Source organism: Octodon degus, unplaced genomic scaffold, assembly GCF_000260255.1.
Source record: "Octodon degus isolate 3935 unplaced genomic scaffold, OctDeg1.0 scaffold00040, whole genome shotgun sequence".
Lineage (NCBI taxonomy): Eukaryota > Metazoa > Chordata > Mammalia > Rodentia > Octodontidae > Octodon > Octodon degus.
The window spans coordinates 14,973,964-14,991,826 of NW_004524616.1; the positions used below are offsets into that span (position 1 = coordinate 14,973,964).

Below are 17,863 nucleotides of genomic sequence, written 5' to 3' on the forward strand. Positions count from 1 at the left end.
ATTTCTCATCCAGGAGCCAGAACTTGCTAATAAATTTGGATGGCAACATTTCAGTATACTATTTAATACATTATAAAGATTTTTGCTTATCGTCACAAACATGCTGCAGTGGAGACATTATCTCCAACTTGAGGGGAGAAAAAAGCGAAGAAGTCAAATAACTTGCCAGTTTCCACAAGTGAACAAGCGTAGTTTCAGGCTGCATCTGTCTGATCCCAATTCATGTTGCAAGACCACACTGTCACAACACCCAAGTTCATATGGGAGTCAGATTTATTTTATCTGCTTCATTTATAACTCCCATAAGTACGGTGGTATATTAAGTACTGTAAATCTTGGTATTATTTCAAAATGTTCCTTTTATGACAGGGAAGAAGGGTGATTTTTTGCTAAGTAATTTCATTCAATTAGAGGTAATTTCCTTTATATATTGACATCTGTTTGGTGACGCCTAGAACAGATTGCCAACTGTGGTCTGCAAAACAAATCCAGCCCACTTCCTACATTTGGTCAGCTCATGAATCGTGAATGGTATTTGTTTTTAAATGGTTGGAAACAATCAAAAGTATGACTCATTAAAAAATGTATTTCATGACACATAAAAACTGCATGAAATACAAACCAGTGCCTAGAAAATTCCACTGGAACATAGCCATACTCATTTCTTTCCATACTGTCTGTGGCTGCAGGCCCCAAAAGCAGAGCTCAATAGTTCTGATAAAGACCATACGTGGTCACTGCTCCATAATGCTGCTCAATGCATTACCAATCTCAGTGAAGACACAACAGTACTTCAAGTGGCACAATATTGTCAGGCAGATATTTTATTTGTATAGTGCATGTTATTCATGCACATTCACATCATAGTGCTGTACTGTGAAGGCACAACGTAATGTGGACTATTTGGTTATACAAGCACATGCCAAAGAACTGTGTTTACTATGCAATCATACTTTAGCTGTGCTGCAAGAATTTATGTCAACATTACTAGAGTAAGTGCTAGTCACAGTACTTCCAAATACAAGGAATACAAGTTAGAACAACTGACAGCTAAAACATATGATCTCATGACAGCATAATTTACTTACCCACTTAGAAAAGTGAGAATAAAGCTGCAAAGTTAACTAAGTGGTTGGGTAGCCAAAGAAAGCTATTCGCTAATGGTGTGTTTGAATTACATGTGTTTTCTTCCAGCAGCCACAAAGTTGTGTCCACAGAAAACAAACTTGTTTATGACTACTACATAGAAACAGTTACTTGAAGACATTAGGTCACTATGGTGCCATCAACTATCAATTTAAAAACATGAGAAAGATTTCAAGTAGTTTTTCTTGGCTTTTGATGAGCTGGCAGATGTCACCAATCCTGCCCAATTGTTGTTTACTGAAGGAATCAACACTAAGACCTAAATGAGATTTTAAGAACACTCTACAATATTTTTATATATTTATTATTATTCTTTTATGTATTTAGTACAAGGTCTACAGGGTCTCACTGCACAGATCAGACTCGTGATTCTCCTGTCTTCAGCCTCCCCACTGCTGGGATTTTAGACACACACAACCACACCCAGTCTCAATGGTCATCTCAGCATGCCCAGGAGCAAGGCTGGCATGGCACTGTGGGGATCAAACCCTGGTGCCTGCGTTGGCCTAAAGAGGCACTTTACTGAGCTATGTGGGTGGCCCTACAATATTTTTAAACAGTATTTTTAAAGAAGTTGAGAAAATACCAATTCAGTAAAACCCGAAGTCAAATCTTCTAAGATGTTTTGCAATTCATGGTGGCCGAAATATAGGTGAAATAGGAAATACACACACACACACACACACACACACACACACACACACACACAAAGCTGGACAAATCTACAAAATTTTAACATATTGTGCTATAAATAGGCATTTTGTGACAAAAATATTTCAAAATATCTGAAACTGTTACATACTGGATTAAATTTAAATTAACAACCATCAAACTGTTCAATTTTATTAGCAATCAAGCTGAATATTCCCACTTACCCAACTACACAACATTTTGATGACATGGGCAGTTGTATTAATTTTTGCCTTGGAACAAGACTGAATATTTTATAAAGGAGAAAAAAATCACATTCAATTGCTATTTCTGAATATTGGATGGGTTGGGAAATTTGCTTTTTGCAGCAGACTTGACATTTCTTCATAAATCCGACACTGACGTTCTCAAGCACAACAGCACCTTCACGTGACACAGTGGTAACTTGTGTTGTATGAAACACAGTAATGTCAGGTTACACAATTCTTATGGCGTAAGTTTAAGGACACATGATCTCCATCCTCACACAAATTTGCAGCAGACATATTTCCCAAACTTAACTATAGTTTCTGTTGCATTTTTGGACCTCAATACTAAACCAGAGGAAATTGCCCATTAATTCAAATACCATTTTACTGTTAAAATTAAATATTACTGCTTCAAAATAATTGAATTCTTAATATAATGGGCTGGTATTATAAAATGCATTCAAGTATTAATATATATTGAATTTCACTAATATTTATGAATTTTTTTTCTCACTGTGTAAATATAAAATAGTTGCACTTTCTATTTTTTTGTCCTGATGAATATTCATCCTCCTTTTGGTTAAAATATCCTTTACTTCTGGGTGAAGCCTCTTCAATCTCATTTCTCATTCTAAGTAAATTTTAAAGGAGGATCTATGATGTCTAATCTTTTGAGAAAATAACATTCCCTTTGCCGTATTAATTGTCTTAGTGGTGGGAATGGTAACCAATGGGGAAAAAAATCGCAGTACTGGAATTTTGCTGGAACTGCTAAGAAAAAATGGCTGTTCTTCTGTTGCAAAATGTTTCAGGCTTCTGAGGCCATTTTATCATTTACATGGAAAGTGAAAGAAGCACAGGAAAATGCAAAACCAAGAAATGCAGGAAAGGACAGCTTCCTATCTCAACAAAGACTAACATGCCTGAAGCCAATTTTAGCACTGGACCCCGCAGTTAAACGACATTATGTATCTTCTTTTACTCAGCCACACTTGAATGCAATTAAAACTTAAATGAAACTCAAACTACAATTTTTCCAAATTAGACCTTAAAAAGGTTTGTGTGATCTTCAGATGTCTACTTTTTGGGTAGTGTTACTGGGGACTGAACTCAGAGACTTCTCACTAAGCTATATCCTCAACCTCAAATAGTAAATAGTTTATTTAGTATTTTTTGAGAGAGGGTCTTGGTAAGTCACCAAGTAGCTAAGGATGAGCTTAAACTTTCAATCCTTTTAACTCAGCTTCTTCAATAGTAAGGGATTACAGGCGTGTACCACCATGTCCCTGGTATCTAATGAATATACTGCTATGTGCTGCTTTGATTTACCTACCTACAAACAGTACACCACTAAGGTCATCTGGAGAAATTTCTTAAAGGACGCACCACAATGAAAAGATGAGTTACTATTGCAAATATGGGCTATCTGCAATGATTTTAAAGTTGTTCACCTAAAATTGGATTAGTAATGCTGTTTTTGAAAATACAGAAGATTTTGTTTTCAGAATGGAATAAAATTGTTTATCTTAGTTTATTATAAGATAGTGTTACCTAATTGCTCTATTAAGTAGTTTAGAAACTTTTAAAAAAGAAAACAAAGACATCTTCGGTCTCTCCTGATATGTGTTCCCACAAAGAAAAGCCAAACTAAACCAAATGAAACCAAACTAACAAGGTAACCAAAAGCATATTCCTTTACCTCTGCTTCTCATATATAATAGTCTATATGAACTGAATTATTACAATTATTACCATAGTGAATGGTATTACCCATACTTAGATGAAAGGGGAAAGAGCAGGTTTAGAAAAACTACCTTTATTTTTTATTTCTTTTTCAGTTACATACTTTAAACAGGGATGTGTTTCATTATTCAGACATTCAGGCAATGTTGACTTCATTAGTGTTGACAGAAAAGAAGCATAAAAATGCAGAACATTGTTGGCCTAACCTGAACATACCTGCATTACCTATTATTGACCAGTTTGTGTTGCCAAAAGACTTACTCCTTGGCATTAAAATGGAGCACTTAAAAATATTGCTAAAAAGCAAATGTCTACACACTGGTCTTTGCAGCAAATAAGGGTATTTATACTTTTAAAATATTTAAGTCCATAACTGGATTAATATACACACCTTCTTATGTATAAGGAGTTCAGATCATATAAACACTGTACAGTCTGAAAAACCCTACTGAGAATAAAACTAAATAGGCTTATGATAAGAAATACAGACATAGCATGTATTTACAAATATCATAGACACACAAATTTGGTCAAATACTGTAAAGAAAGAAGTGGTTTCACATTATAATGGCCAAAACATCCATCTACCTTGCTCAAAGCAAACAAAAACTCAGTATATAGCTCCTGTAGTTTAAGACACTGACAGTGTACAAATACATAGCATGGAAACAACGGCCCAAATTATATAGTGAGTACTTGCTAGGGTGAGTGTAGGTCTTGAAAATGAAGAAAAAATCACTCATAGGATTCAGAGCAACAATTATAAACAGTGTCCTGATTACAGTGCTCACATGGGTGTCTATTTCATCAAGAACAATGCACTGAACTTTTGGCTAGTAAGAAAAATAAATTACAAAGTACAATTAAATCCCTGTAAATGTCATGATGAAAAAACTGTGATTCATTTACTTTAATACACATTTTAAATGTTACCTTGAGGCAATAAAAATAAATAAGCATACTTGGAGGTACACAAAGACAATAACAGATGCGTGGAAGAAGTAACATTTTGTAAATGGAAGATGAACATGATGAGATTTGATCAAAACAATTCTCTTTCCAGTCAGTCTTTTTGTTCTTTCTTGAAAATTCTGGCTAGCAGAATGTGACAAAAGTACATCCGTGTCTTTATGGCTTAAAACAAAGCATGCTTGAAAAGTGGAATGGCTTCCTCTTTTACAGAACTGTGTGCTGTGCATATGCAGGCACTTTGAAAGACTATGGAGGCAAAGTGCCTACCCCATCCTCTCCAAAAAATTTTTCAGTCACTACAATTACACTAAAGAGTAGGAAAATTCTAGATAACTAGCAAAGTTGAATACAAGAGAATAATGAGTACAAAGGGCAACAGAATGACCCAGTTTTATTGCTGGGGGGTCCTTCTTTTAATCAAAGAACAAAATATAAACACACCATTGCATGGCACATCCAAAGTTTTTGTTAAGGGAAATGTAATTACTCAGCAGTAGGTTTCAGTGAGATCTCTCTGGTTTTAAACTAATACCTTGCAACAAGATTCACATTTATTTATTTTCCTTAGGTATTAAAAAAAAAAAACTCCACCATATATCACTTTTCAATGAGTTCATTTCTTGCTATTTAACATACATTACTGTCTGGAAGCATAAAGTTACATTATACAAATATTTTTTTCATTTTTAAAAAATAAGCACTTTTGCCACTTCTGTAGCACTGTACTTCACACAGTGGTGCAACAAAAGCAGGGTCTGCGTCTCCCACACAGCCTGTGACTCATCCTCACCACCATCCACCAAGCCCCAGAGCTGTCTCCTCAGTACCTCTGGGCAGCGACTGTACCATGATTCCACAGCAACAATGTCAGAATGACTCATGAATAACAGTACCATCAGGAATACTGAAATCAATGCAGATGTCACAAAATATGAACAGCCTTTTTCATTTTTAAATATTTGGGGAGCTCTTTTCTCTGCTGCATTATCTACTAGAAAGAAAATTCCTGCTTGTTTTTGCTCTTGCAGAAGATACAAAAACCAAATTAGCTATACAATTGCTTGACAATTAAGATACTGTACTGCTCACTACAACAAGAGAAGAGCTTCTTAAGAATGTCCTACAGAACTGTATTCATCAATACCACCTCATTGGTCCATTCCATTCACTGATGGGCAAAGCACTCATGTTCGACAAAACTTTAAAGCTTCTATAAAAGTTAACAATGAAAAAAAATATGAATGTAAGACAACCACAAAATGAAGTATGAAAGTATGACATATTTGTTTCTGAGAGCGAGTCTTTGAAAATATACGTGGTCACTATGGAGATGATTTTAATCAGAAGACAGCAGATGCACATTTAAGTAATTCCCCCATGGTCTGTCTGTCTCCAGTCACTTGTGGCGTTGTATGGTTTTCCTTTTCCTTCGTTTGAAAAAACAGCAGCACCTGCAGATGAAGGAAATATTCTTTCACTAAAATTATCAAAGGCTGAATCACATTTACCTAAATGGTTCTAAAAAGCAACAAGCTAGCGCAACATAAACAATGAGCATACCAGTGAAGCACACAGATTAGTTGAACTACAGCAGAGTTGCACAGTTACATTTCCTCAACATGCCTTTTAGTTATAGCAAGACATAAAAAGGAACCACTAGATTCAAAAGCTTTGCTCCAAGAACATGATACTTAAGGGTGGGTGTACTGATCCCCAGCTGACCGATGACACTTTATTTAGGATGCTGAGTAATCTCTGGCACTGGCATGCAGTTATAAAGTTCAGACCCTGCAACTCTGCCCTTTCTTCCTGATGTCTTATACATTACTGCCTAAAGTACTGACAGAATAATGATCTGAGCACTGGGATTTCATTTTCACATAGAATCATTGCACATTCCAAAGTTAAAAAGAGAAATCCAAAATATATTCATCAATGAACATTTTTCCATCATACCTACAAACTGAAAGACAAAATACATTAAAAAGTATGACAAGACTAGCACATTTAAATTATTTGTTAAAAATGTCAAGTTTAAATTATTTTAAAGTTAAATTACACAAAACATTTAAAACAGCATAATCAAGATAAGTTTTATAACTGTAGAGTCTCTGAGTCATAGCACGATGCAACATCATAGCTGCTTGGCAATGATGCTGAAGCTGCTATGAACTGAAAGTTAATGAGAATCACTGAACAGCACTCATCCTAAAAGCTAAAACTGAAAAAAAAATTTTTAAAAATAAAAAAATCAAACTGTTTTCTTCTCCCTGTTCTGCTTCTTTCCCATATATACCACCCCCACCCCATGCATATCCTAAAAGCTCAGCATTCAATCAAATAAAGGTGTGAGGGTATGGCTTTTTTCCTTTTCTACACCTGAAAAAAAAAGTCTTTATCTTTTATGGCTTGTGTCTAGATGTCCCCTCAGAGCCTCATGTGGTCATACATGAAGCTTTTTCAGTGTGTGACTAACTCAAGGTACAATGCTAGAATTAAGAGTACAATGCTAGAATTAAGAGTGGATGATCACTAAATCAGTTCACTGACTGGGATGGCATCAAACTCAGCAGCTTCAATGCAACGTAAGAGACTGGAAGACGCCTGTCTTCTCTATCACTTGCTCTGCCACCTCCTGCCTGCTGTGAGGAGCTGCCCCTCTACCACACAGCCCTGCCTTGGAGCCAGCCAACCACAGACCAAAGCCCCCAACTGTGAACCTAATATACCTTTCCTCCCTTAACTTTGGGCGTTGGCTATTTTGTCTCAGCAACAAGAAAATTAACCAAGAGCTAACTAATCAGAGTAAATCAGAGAAAATAAATCAGAGTACCCACACAAAAGGCACTATACATAGTGAGGCATCTGTAAAACAAACAAAGCCACCTCTAAAAGTCACCTTTGATTACTAAGCTTCAATTGACTTTTGGTACGTGCAAATAGATACATTGGATCTCCTTGAATTTTCTGCTCATGTCCAGTGCGCAAGTGCACACATATTTTGTGTCTACCACCAAAAGCTGTCAATTCAAAGACGACACATGCTATGATCTCAGGAAGATCCTTTTGTAACTCTTATCAATTCACATTCATAAAAGGATTTTTATGTTTTAATTCAAGATCTGCAAGCTAAACATAACACATACCATGGTGAAAGGTAAAACATTAAAAAAACAGTAGTTAGAACAGGCCAGGGAGCCGGGGAGAGAGCTCAGTAGAATAAGCGCTTGCCTGGCAAGCGCAGGATCCTGAGGTCAATCCCCAGTTCTGCTCCCCCCCAAAAAAAGAACAGGCCAAATATTTAAACAGTACATTTGCAATATTATATTCAAGAATTGTGTTTGTCATATCTCAATGAAAATTTATTGATTTAATACTAGTATGTTAAACATATTTAACATACTACTATTAAATGGTTAAAATGCTTAATGCAATATTTTATATAATTTTACTGTTCCTAAATACTATCACTTGACATTTCAAATCCAAAAGCACATTCTTAAAATTTGTTTTCTATCTTAAAAGATATTGTAATTTATATGAGCTTTTTAGAATGGTAGATTTAATAGTTATGAAAAACAAGCTCAAGCACCAAGATTTCCACACATTTATTAGCAATCCACATTGCCTATCTGATTTTTTTAGCATTACCTCCAGTTCTTCTTCTTTTTTTTTTCTGGTGTTTTGTTTTGTTTTGATTTTTAGGAAAGGGTTTACAGGGTGTTTAGGGTCTCACTACTAGATCAGACTCATAGTGATCCACCTGTTTATAGCCTGCCAGAGCTGGGATTACAGGCATGCGCCACCATGCCCAGTCTCAACTGCTGTCTCAGCATGCTCAGGGTGTGGGGCCAGCACGATAGGCCAGGAGACTAAACCCAGGCCCCTGTGCCTGCTTGCAGGCACTTTAATCCATTGAGGTATTTGGCCGGTCCTACTCCAGTTCTGAAGGTCTCATTTCTTAACTTTTCTCTTGGTAACATAAGCTTATTGAACTCAGAAAACTATGACACGCATTTATTTGAAACTGAGTAAAAATTTTAAATGAATTCATGATAGAAACTTTTTACTCAAACACAATTTAAAAATGGTATCTATTATTTCAGAAATAAATCCCACTATACTGCATATACTCAGAAAAGTTGCAGAAGTGGCAAGCTATTAAAGAGACTACCAGCAGAGGGCAGCATTGCTTTATAGGCCATGAACATAGATGCTCAAATACAAACACACAGAAGTTTTACAAGTAAACTGGTATTTTTAACATGTGGCTGATTTCTTGATGTAACAGTCATTTCTAAAACAGCTGGCATATAGTGTTAATGATTAATAAATTGCCTCAATTCAACTATGTCCAGCACTCAAGCAGTCATTCTGAAACACTTCTGGTTCATAATACTCTACCATGTTATGGGCTTATTTTCCTTTTATTACCACCACTTTGAAATTCTTTTTTTTTTTTTTAATTAATTTATTTAATTGGTATAAGGTCTTGCTACGCAGCTCTGACTCAGTCATCCTCCTGTCTCAGCCTGCTCAGTGCTGGGATTAGAGGTATGTGGCACCATGCCTGGTTTCGCTGGTTCGCATAGCACATCTGGGGTTCTGGGGTCAGCACAGCATGTGGTACTGGGGATCGAACCCAGGTACTACACTTGCCAGGCAGGTGCTTAGACCGCTAAGCTATCTTCCCAGTCCTGAAATTTTTACTTTTATGCTTATTATCTTCCTTCACGCTTAAATGTAAGCTTTATAAAAACTTTCTCACAGAAGTATCTCCACAAATTAAAGTTGGCACTCATTTAATTAAAGTCTGTCAAAATTCTGCAGCGTATTCTAAATCCAGAATTCTAATCTACTGATAACAAATTAGAGAAACCTCACTAAATGACTATTTTTCTGCCTATGTGAGGCTTCTGTGAAGAAAAATAACTAACACTAGCTTCTTGTGAGTGTCTGAATTCCTAAGTTAAGCACTGATCTCCCTCTGTAACTGTCAAGTTACCCTTTCGGATTCCCTAAGCCTTAAGAAGCCTCAGACCCAGAGCTCTAAGGCTACTAAGTGACCAGTGCCTTCCTGTAGCTGAACACTACAGATACTATATGTATGCTTGCCTTCAGTTTGTATGATTTGGCAAATGTATAAAAAGAAACAATGTAATTTTAGTGTTTGGCATGATTAAAGGGAGTGGAAAGGTACTGAAGACATCAGTTACTTTTTAATAATGACTAAAAATGAGAATTCCAGGAATTGGGCCGGTCAAATAGCTCAGCAGATTAAAGCGCCTGCTCAGGCAGACTCAGGGACCAGGGGTTCAATCTCAGAGCCTGCTGTGCTGGCCCCACCCGCAGGGCACACTGAGAGAGTGATTCAGACTGTGAGTGATGGCACACGCCTGTAATCTCAGCACTTGGGAGGCTGTAAACAGAAAGATCACTATGAGTCCGATCTACACAGTGAGACGCTGTAGACCCTGTACTAAATATTAAAAAAAAGGGGGGGAGGCAGGGAGATAGCTCAGTAGAATAAGGGCTTGCCTGGCAAGCACAAAAGCCTGAGTTCAATCCCTGGGTTCAAAAAAAAAAAAAAAAAAAAAGAATTCAGGAATTAGCACATACAACAATTCTTACAGATTACATAAACACTGTTTTTAGGAATAAATTAAATTACCCAAACTTAGAAAATTATCCACACTTATATAATTTTTAAATATTTCTTTCTTCTTGCTTCTGGCTGTTCAGGGACTATATTTTCTTACACAATGGCTCATATCTTCAGATCTAGACAACTGACAACTATACTAGAGAAAATGCTTAAGCTTACCAAACATTTAAAACAAGTACTTGCTAATCCTCCTTCTCCATTGGTCCTTTTTCATAATTTCTAGGTGGTCCCGGGGGACTGCATGCTCTCACAAGTCAGCTTTGTGTTCTGATATACTCATTCAGCAGCTAATCTAACATTTCAAAATTACATCTCTGCTCTAAAAATCCTTTAGGAATGAATATTAAATTTTTTTCTGATACATCCTAAGGTTGTGGGATTAAACACTATTTAGGCAGAAAGAAAGAAATCATTCTGGGCCAAAGTGTAGTGTGTGACACTTCAGAAAACACAGACTGTCACAGCCAAAGTCCTGGTGCTAACATTCCACCATCGTTTCCCTTTCTGTCATTACCTTTTTCTCCTGCTAGACTCTCTTTTCCTGATCTGTGTTATGCTATACATCCTTTATCTCAAGTCCACCCAGAAACTGAAATGTGTTTTCCTGTCTGCACCTGAACTTGTTACTTAACCTTGTTACAATGACTCAATGACTCATCCTCTTCATCCTCTGTCTGGCTCAGAGTATCTGTATCTTCCTTTTTCTTTTCTTTTTTTTTTCTTTTTTTTTGGTACCAGGGATCGAACTCAGGACTTTGTGCTTGTCAGGCAGGCACTTATGCCAATGAACTACCTCCCTGGCCCGTTTTTATTCTCTTAGGACTTCGGCACCTAGCTTTTCCTGGCCTGGGTTGATGATACAAAACTTATTTATATATGTTAACAGAGCATTTTTCCTCCACTTAAAATACCTAAAGTGTTACTTCATGTCTTCAGATCTCTTGACTTTAAAAAAAATAGAGAAACTGGTTAAGCAAGAAGAATTGAGACCAGACAGTCCATCCACATAATAACTCCTCATGAGAACATACAGATCCCTCTTCAACTCCAGTCTCACCCTTTCCATCTATATGCAATTAGTCTTACATTCTGAGATGACTTGCAAAATTGTCCCATCTGCTCAGCCTAACTTAGTTCAGAAACTTTCATCTTCCCTCTACCTTGTAGAGCCTTGTAACAGAATTCCCTTTCAAGTCAGTCTATCCAATCTGCCCCCTTCAAATTTGGCTCCTCATCTATTTCCACACTCGCCTCAGTCTCATCTTCTACTAGGGAAGAAGGAAAACAGAGAAGGAAGTTAATTAAAGCAAATATTACTTGCTATTTTTAGAGAAATAAAACATGGACTTTCATATTTGTGTATCTTTACGCATGGTCTTCTTCATACCTAACATTCACTTACCATCCCTCAAACCCATTACATAATTTTTATCACTTTGCACTATAATATTAATGCTTTTCTTTCTCATTAAAATCTCAAGGAAACATACTATGCTTTGCTAATCTTTACAATTGTAGACAATGAAAGTCCTGAACACTTACGACTGAATGAACAGACAGACTTTATCTTAATACATTTTTTAAAAACTATTTAATCATTGGAGACTACTGACTTAAAATATAAGTTCTCTATCTATATTCATAAGAAACTAATTTATACCCTAAGCCACTTCTTACAATTGAATGAATTCCAGGAAGTAACATAACTTCAAAATTGTTGCTGAATTAATTTCCCTAAGGCTCAGCTGATTCCACTGTTTCCTGGTTTTAAATCATCACAGCTTGCTTTCTTGTGCTGACAAAGATAATGTCTACACTTCTTTACCTGGGTACCAAAGTCCTCTTGAGATGGGACACACAGCCTGTCTCAGTTCTCTGCGTTCACACAGGTTACTCCTCAAATCCACTCCACTCTATCCTTGCTCCCCACTGTTACTCCACACCTTTATTGAAAGCTATCCCTCTGACTTCTACTCATCCCATCCTCATGCTAGAGAACCACTGAACATGTACCCTTTCCGAGGAAGACCTCTGAACTTCCCAGGCAGAAGTGTGAACTCTATTCTCTAACAGCTTTGATCCTCTCCTGTCCTCCAATATTAGCTATCACCTGTAAAGCTTTTTATAAATATTGAAAACTAGGTCCCATCAGAGATCGACTAGTCAAATCTAAACTCTGAAAATGAAAATATGATGTAAGTATTGGTATACTTTTAAAACCCTGCCCATGACTAATTTAAAGCTAGGGTTATATAAAACTCGGTGGATTTTCTGTCTTCCCTAACAGCACCTAAGCCTTCACATTAAACACACAATGATTTCTTTAGTAAATATTAGAAAAGAAAACAAAAAAAAAAAAAAAAAAAGGCACTACTTAAAAAGTAAATGATTAGAGGCTGGGCAGATAGCTCAGCAGTATAAGTGCCTGCCTGGCAAACACAAGGACCCGGGTTTGATTCCGGCACTGCATGCTGTTCAGGTCCCGAAACCTTGGGTGTGCCACGCTGGCCCCCAAACCAGGCGTGCTGGCACACGCCTGTAATCCCAGAGCTGGGGAGGCTGAGACAAGAGGATCACTATGAGTCCAAGCTGCATCCAGGCTATGAAGTAAGAACCTGTGTTCAACAATGAATGAATGATTAAAAGAAAGAAAGAAAAAAAAAGAAAGAAAGAAAGATTGAAAATAAAAGCAATTAAAGGAAGCCTTGATCTAAATACCTGGCAGGCACTATCATTTCTCTGATCATGAAATAACGTTCTCAGTGACAATAAACAAGTAAGGCAAAACTGCATTACTAACAAAGGGGCCATTTCATACATGGATGGACAGAATGTTTTCATTTGGCAGGAAATCACGTATTTGCCCCAAAGAGGTACTAGGAAACTTGAAAGTGCTTAGCTGTCCATCACAGATTACATTTTAATTGATGGGATAAAAGGAATCTTGGCCAGTCATAAGGAAAAAAAATTTTGAAAGAAAATTCTCAAGTTCCTACTAGGTTCTCTTAAAAATCTAAAGAGAATCAGATGATATAATCTGGACATGGAAATTATGGTCACATTTATTAACCATAGCCTAAAAGCCTATAAGCGATTTTTAAAAGAACCTATTTGTATGTTATAAATTACCCTAATTAAAGAAAAAGCCCCAATATGTTATGTGTTTAAGGAAAGGTTTTCATGAAGGGGTATAAAGAAGTTTGGATGATTCCTGTAACCTACCTATAAGGACAGTTTCACTGAAACCATGGGCTGATATCCTCATTTTCCTTAATAACACTTGATTAAGGTATAATTTAATTATCATGAGATTTAGCCTTCTAAAGTGCTTAATGTAGCGGTGTACGCAGAGTTGTACAGCCATCACCACTAAATGCCCAAACGCTTCCATCATTCTATGAAGAAACTCTAATTTCTGTCTGAAGTCATACCCACTGTCCTGTTCCCTAATCAGGCAAACATTAATCTAATTTTTGTGCCAACTGTGAACAGTTCACTTAAATAGAATCACATGATATGTAGCCTTCTGTGTTTTTGTCTTATATCACCTAGTATGTCATATTTCTCGTTTATATTGTCATATGATAGTCGTCACATACATATTCCACATTATTTAGCTTATTGTTTAGTAATAATTTGTGGAGGTACAATGGTTTGGCTGCTGGGAATATAAAAATTAAAAAGTCTTATTTTCAACAAATTAAGAACATTCCATGAAGTAGGAGATATATAAAGAGAATAACATAACAAAGTCAGACTTAAACCAATGGAATATAGATTTGGAATGAAGAAAGGTAGGAAAGGGGCAAACTGTGAAAACTATAAAGGGTTCCAGTAGAAAGGGAGAATGGTGCCTTCAGAAACAGCCTTCTTATCACTTTCTTCTTTTTCATCCTCCACCTATACAGAGAGTAACCATAAGCCCTTACACATACATACCTATGCTGACCCCAACTAAATAAATTAGAACATCATTTTTCAGATCCACCTCTATAAAGCACTCTCCAATCATCAAGATCAGGAAGTAATCTTATTTTTACAAATTCTAAGCTTTTTATATCTTCGTAGTATGTAACATCTATAAGTTCACGCTAAAGCAACTACAGACTTTCTCATCAGTCTGTACTCTAAGAGCAAGCGCAATATGAGGTATTTCTGAAAATTGAGCAGTATAACTGTTGAAAGACTAAATGGATAAATGCAGATCTGACTAAAAGCCAGATCTCTAGAAGGGTGTGAACACAGCATGGCCAGTTGCAGAGAAAAACAGGTATGAAAATAAAAATAAAACACAAACAGCCTGGAAAAAGCAGTGATGAGAAAGGCCACGGGCAGCTGGAGATAGAGAAGTAGGGAACAGGAGTGATGGGGTGCCTGTCCTGTGCAAGGCAAAATACCAGAGATTCTTCATGTCTGGTTTTCTCATTAACTTAGGAGGTTCATATTATTAATATCACTTTACAGGAAAACAAGTTTAAGAAAGCAATAAATACATGGCAGAAGTGAGAATGTACAAATGCTGTTTTACTGTGAACGGTGTGCACCCTTACTTGCTGCACTGCTTGTCCTACTTTCCTCTCATAACTGCACCTAAAATTCACAAATATAAGCTTGTGGTTTTAATTTTTGTTTAAAAACACAGCTAACTAGTACATAGCTGGTTATGAAATATGCTAAATTTGGTCACAGTGTCAATAAATTCTAGAGTGAAGCTGATGAAAATGAATAAATACTGCTCACTAAAGAGAAGTATCCACAAATATTTTCTCATTTTTCATCCTGCAAATGAACATAAGCAAATTATATATGTTTGCATATAAGGAAAATGCTTCAAAGTTTAATAATCTAAGCAGCTTCCCTAATTCACACCAAGGCTGACTCAAAATCTGTTGTGAAACTGAGAGAGCCTTTTAAATACAGTATTACAACTAAGTAATTTAAGTTCTCTACCACTAGTAGTAAGGACATAGTTTTTTTTTCATAGTATCTGCAATTGACAGGAATTATTTGGATGAATTTTTACATTACTTTCTTTACAGATTATTGTGAAATGTATCAATACTGTATTCAATGACAAACAACAACTGGTTAGTAAATGAAATACTATTTTAGTGATACAATGGAAAGGGGATCTTCTATACGTATCCAATAATCACAAACAAAAAAACCCATGAAAACCTATCTATTTAAAATATCCAACAAAAACTCTCTATTACAAAACAAATGCGCAAGCACAAGCAGGGTCGGCATGCCATCTACATAACTAAAAAGTGCCTCCAAATCTGTGTCACTTGAAGCAAATAGTTGCAGCAGGCAAAAGAGCTCCTCAAATAATTGTGTCTTACTTTTCAGAGTTAATATTAATAGCAAATTCTTTTAAATAAATTACCAATTGTAATTTTTATATCTAGAAGTTTTTATTTTTAAATCCAAAATGATGCTAAATCTTTGAAATTATAGTCAATGGAGCTATTTCTGCCTGCCTATGCTTGAGAACTCACCACATGTTCAACACTTTCTGGCAGCTATACACAAAAAAGAAAAAAGAGAAAGAAAAGAAAAATAAACAAAAAAAAAAAAGAGGAAAAAATAGAGAGACAGAGAGAAAAAAGAGAGATCATCAGAAACAGCCCACAATGATATCATGTTTTTCATGCTTCATTTTCCAAGCAGCATTACTCTAATTTAAATTTTTGAAACTGAAACAAATAGGAAAGCATGCAGCATTTTACAAATTAATTTTTCTGATATTTAAAGGGATGATCAACAGTACAGCAATAACCTTTGTGCAAATATCAAAAGCTAAAAACGTTATTAATTTTAAATCAGAATTTTAGCCAATTCTTAAATAATTTTTTGCATAAAAAATTACTAGAATACTTTATTAAATTCAATGATTAAAATAAGTACTGTGTACCACTTATCTGACATGCATCTATCCTCAGAAAAAAGTTCGGAAATAATTATGTGTGACAATCTTCCACATGTAACAATTAAGAACAAAAATTAAACAAACAAACAAAATCAATACATACTTGGTTTCATCCATCACTTCTACTTCTGTAGGGGCTGTGATGGGTGCATTTGAACGTCCTGCAGTTGGGTCATCTGTGTTTAACTCTCCATTTGTAGAACTTACGACCTGTTTTAAAAAAGAAAAAAAAATACATATATATTACACATATGGATATCACATGCACATACATATATCATACATATATATTTATGTGTGTGTGTATACACATACATACACAGTAAAAGTTAAAGTATTTAAAGTACAAAGTTATCAGGAATACATAACAGTAGGTAGTTGTTCATAACTGAATATAGTAATAAAACTCGTACTTTACTAAAGATCAAAATGAGGCTGGTGAGATAGCTCAGCAGATTAAGCGCCTACTTTGGCAAGCTCAGGGACCAGGGTTCCATCCCTCATCCCGCATGCCACTCCAGGCCCGCCCCTGGGGCATGCTGAGCCAGAGACCAAGTATGGGTATAGTGGAGCACGCCTCTAATCCCAGCACTGGGGAGGCTGAAAACAGGAGGATCACTACAAGTCCAAGTTGCATAGTGAGACCCTGTACCAAATACATAATGGAAAAAATAACTAAAAAGATCAAAATCATTTGTATGTGCTTTTCAACTTACTTCCATTTAAAATGTTCTGTTTTCTCTCTTTTATGCTTTTTGAAAGGTAACCCTACACTGATCTTTTTTGTGATAGTTTTTACAGTTATGTAATTTTATTTTATTTTTGCATAATTTTATTGAAAGACAAATAGCAATGAGACAGTTTCAAATCAAATTGGTAAGACAGTTTCAATAATTAACAGATTGCATATCTCTCCCTAGTGGCTATTTGTTGTACAAGATGCAGACATGATATCCTATTGACAAACACTATTACAACAAATCCCTCTATTCATTCAGAGAATGTAACGATATATCTATCCTAACCATTTTGAATACACAGATACAAAATGGACATTCATTTGTATCCTCTTTTTTGTTTAGTTACATCATTTGCATATTATAGGTGTGTAAACTCAGCAAAATATTCTAAAAGAGTCCAGTAGCCCATAATAGTATTGGGTCTTCTGCTTGACTGGCAATTTCAGAAATTGTTGACCTGTGTCCCCTACAGCTCAACATAACACCATGGCTTTACTTCTTATACTTCATTTTTATACTTTTCTGGTGGATGGTTAAGACCAAGATAAAGCAAGACTTATGCAACAAGATTTGTAGCTTTTGGATTGTAGATCCTCTGTCAGTGTCAGCCATGTGGATGAGTCATAGCCAATGCTTGGCCAGTGTGCTCTCTGTGAAAGCCTGAGAGAATATTTTCTCTCCATGTGACTCTCCTTAGGCACACTCTACATCATCGATCACTTTCCTCTTTGGCCCCATGATCTCCTTGATCAGAAAATTTGGGACA

The 17,863-nt window shown here is 36.0% G+C and overlaps 1 protein-coding gene across 10 annotated transcripts in view; it reads right to left on the reverse strand.

Annotated features, from left to right (window-relative positions):
- Positions 1 to 3,821: 3,821 nt before the first annotated feature.
- Positions 3,822 to 17,863, reverse strand: part of Csnk1g3 (casein kinase 1 gamma 3) — an 81,226-nt gene continuing 67,184 nt past the window's right edge. For 5 of the 10 annotated variants that reach the window (XM_004631331.2, XM_004631328.2, XM_004631330.2 and 2 more), the window contains 3 exons: positions 16,461 to 16,567; positions 15,927 to 15,950; positions 3,822 to 6,211 (listed from right to left, as the gene is read on the reverse strand). In XM_004631331.2, coding sequence (XP_004631388.1) covers positions 6,157 to 6,211; positions 15,927 to 15,950; positions 16,461 to 16,567 — 186 coding nt within the window. In that variant the 3' untranslated portion in view covers positions 3,822 to 6,156. Of the gene's footprint in view, positions 6,212 to 15,922; positions 15,951 to 16,460; positions 16,568 to 17,863 lie in introns of those variants that run through there. The other 5 variants (XM_012514759.2, XM_023715340.1, XM_023715341.1 and 2 more) reach the window with 2 other exon arrangements.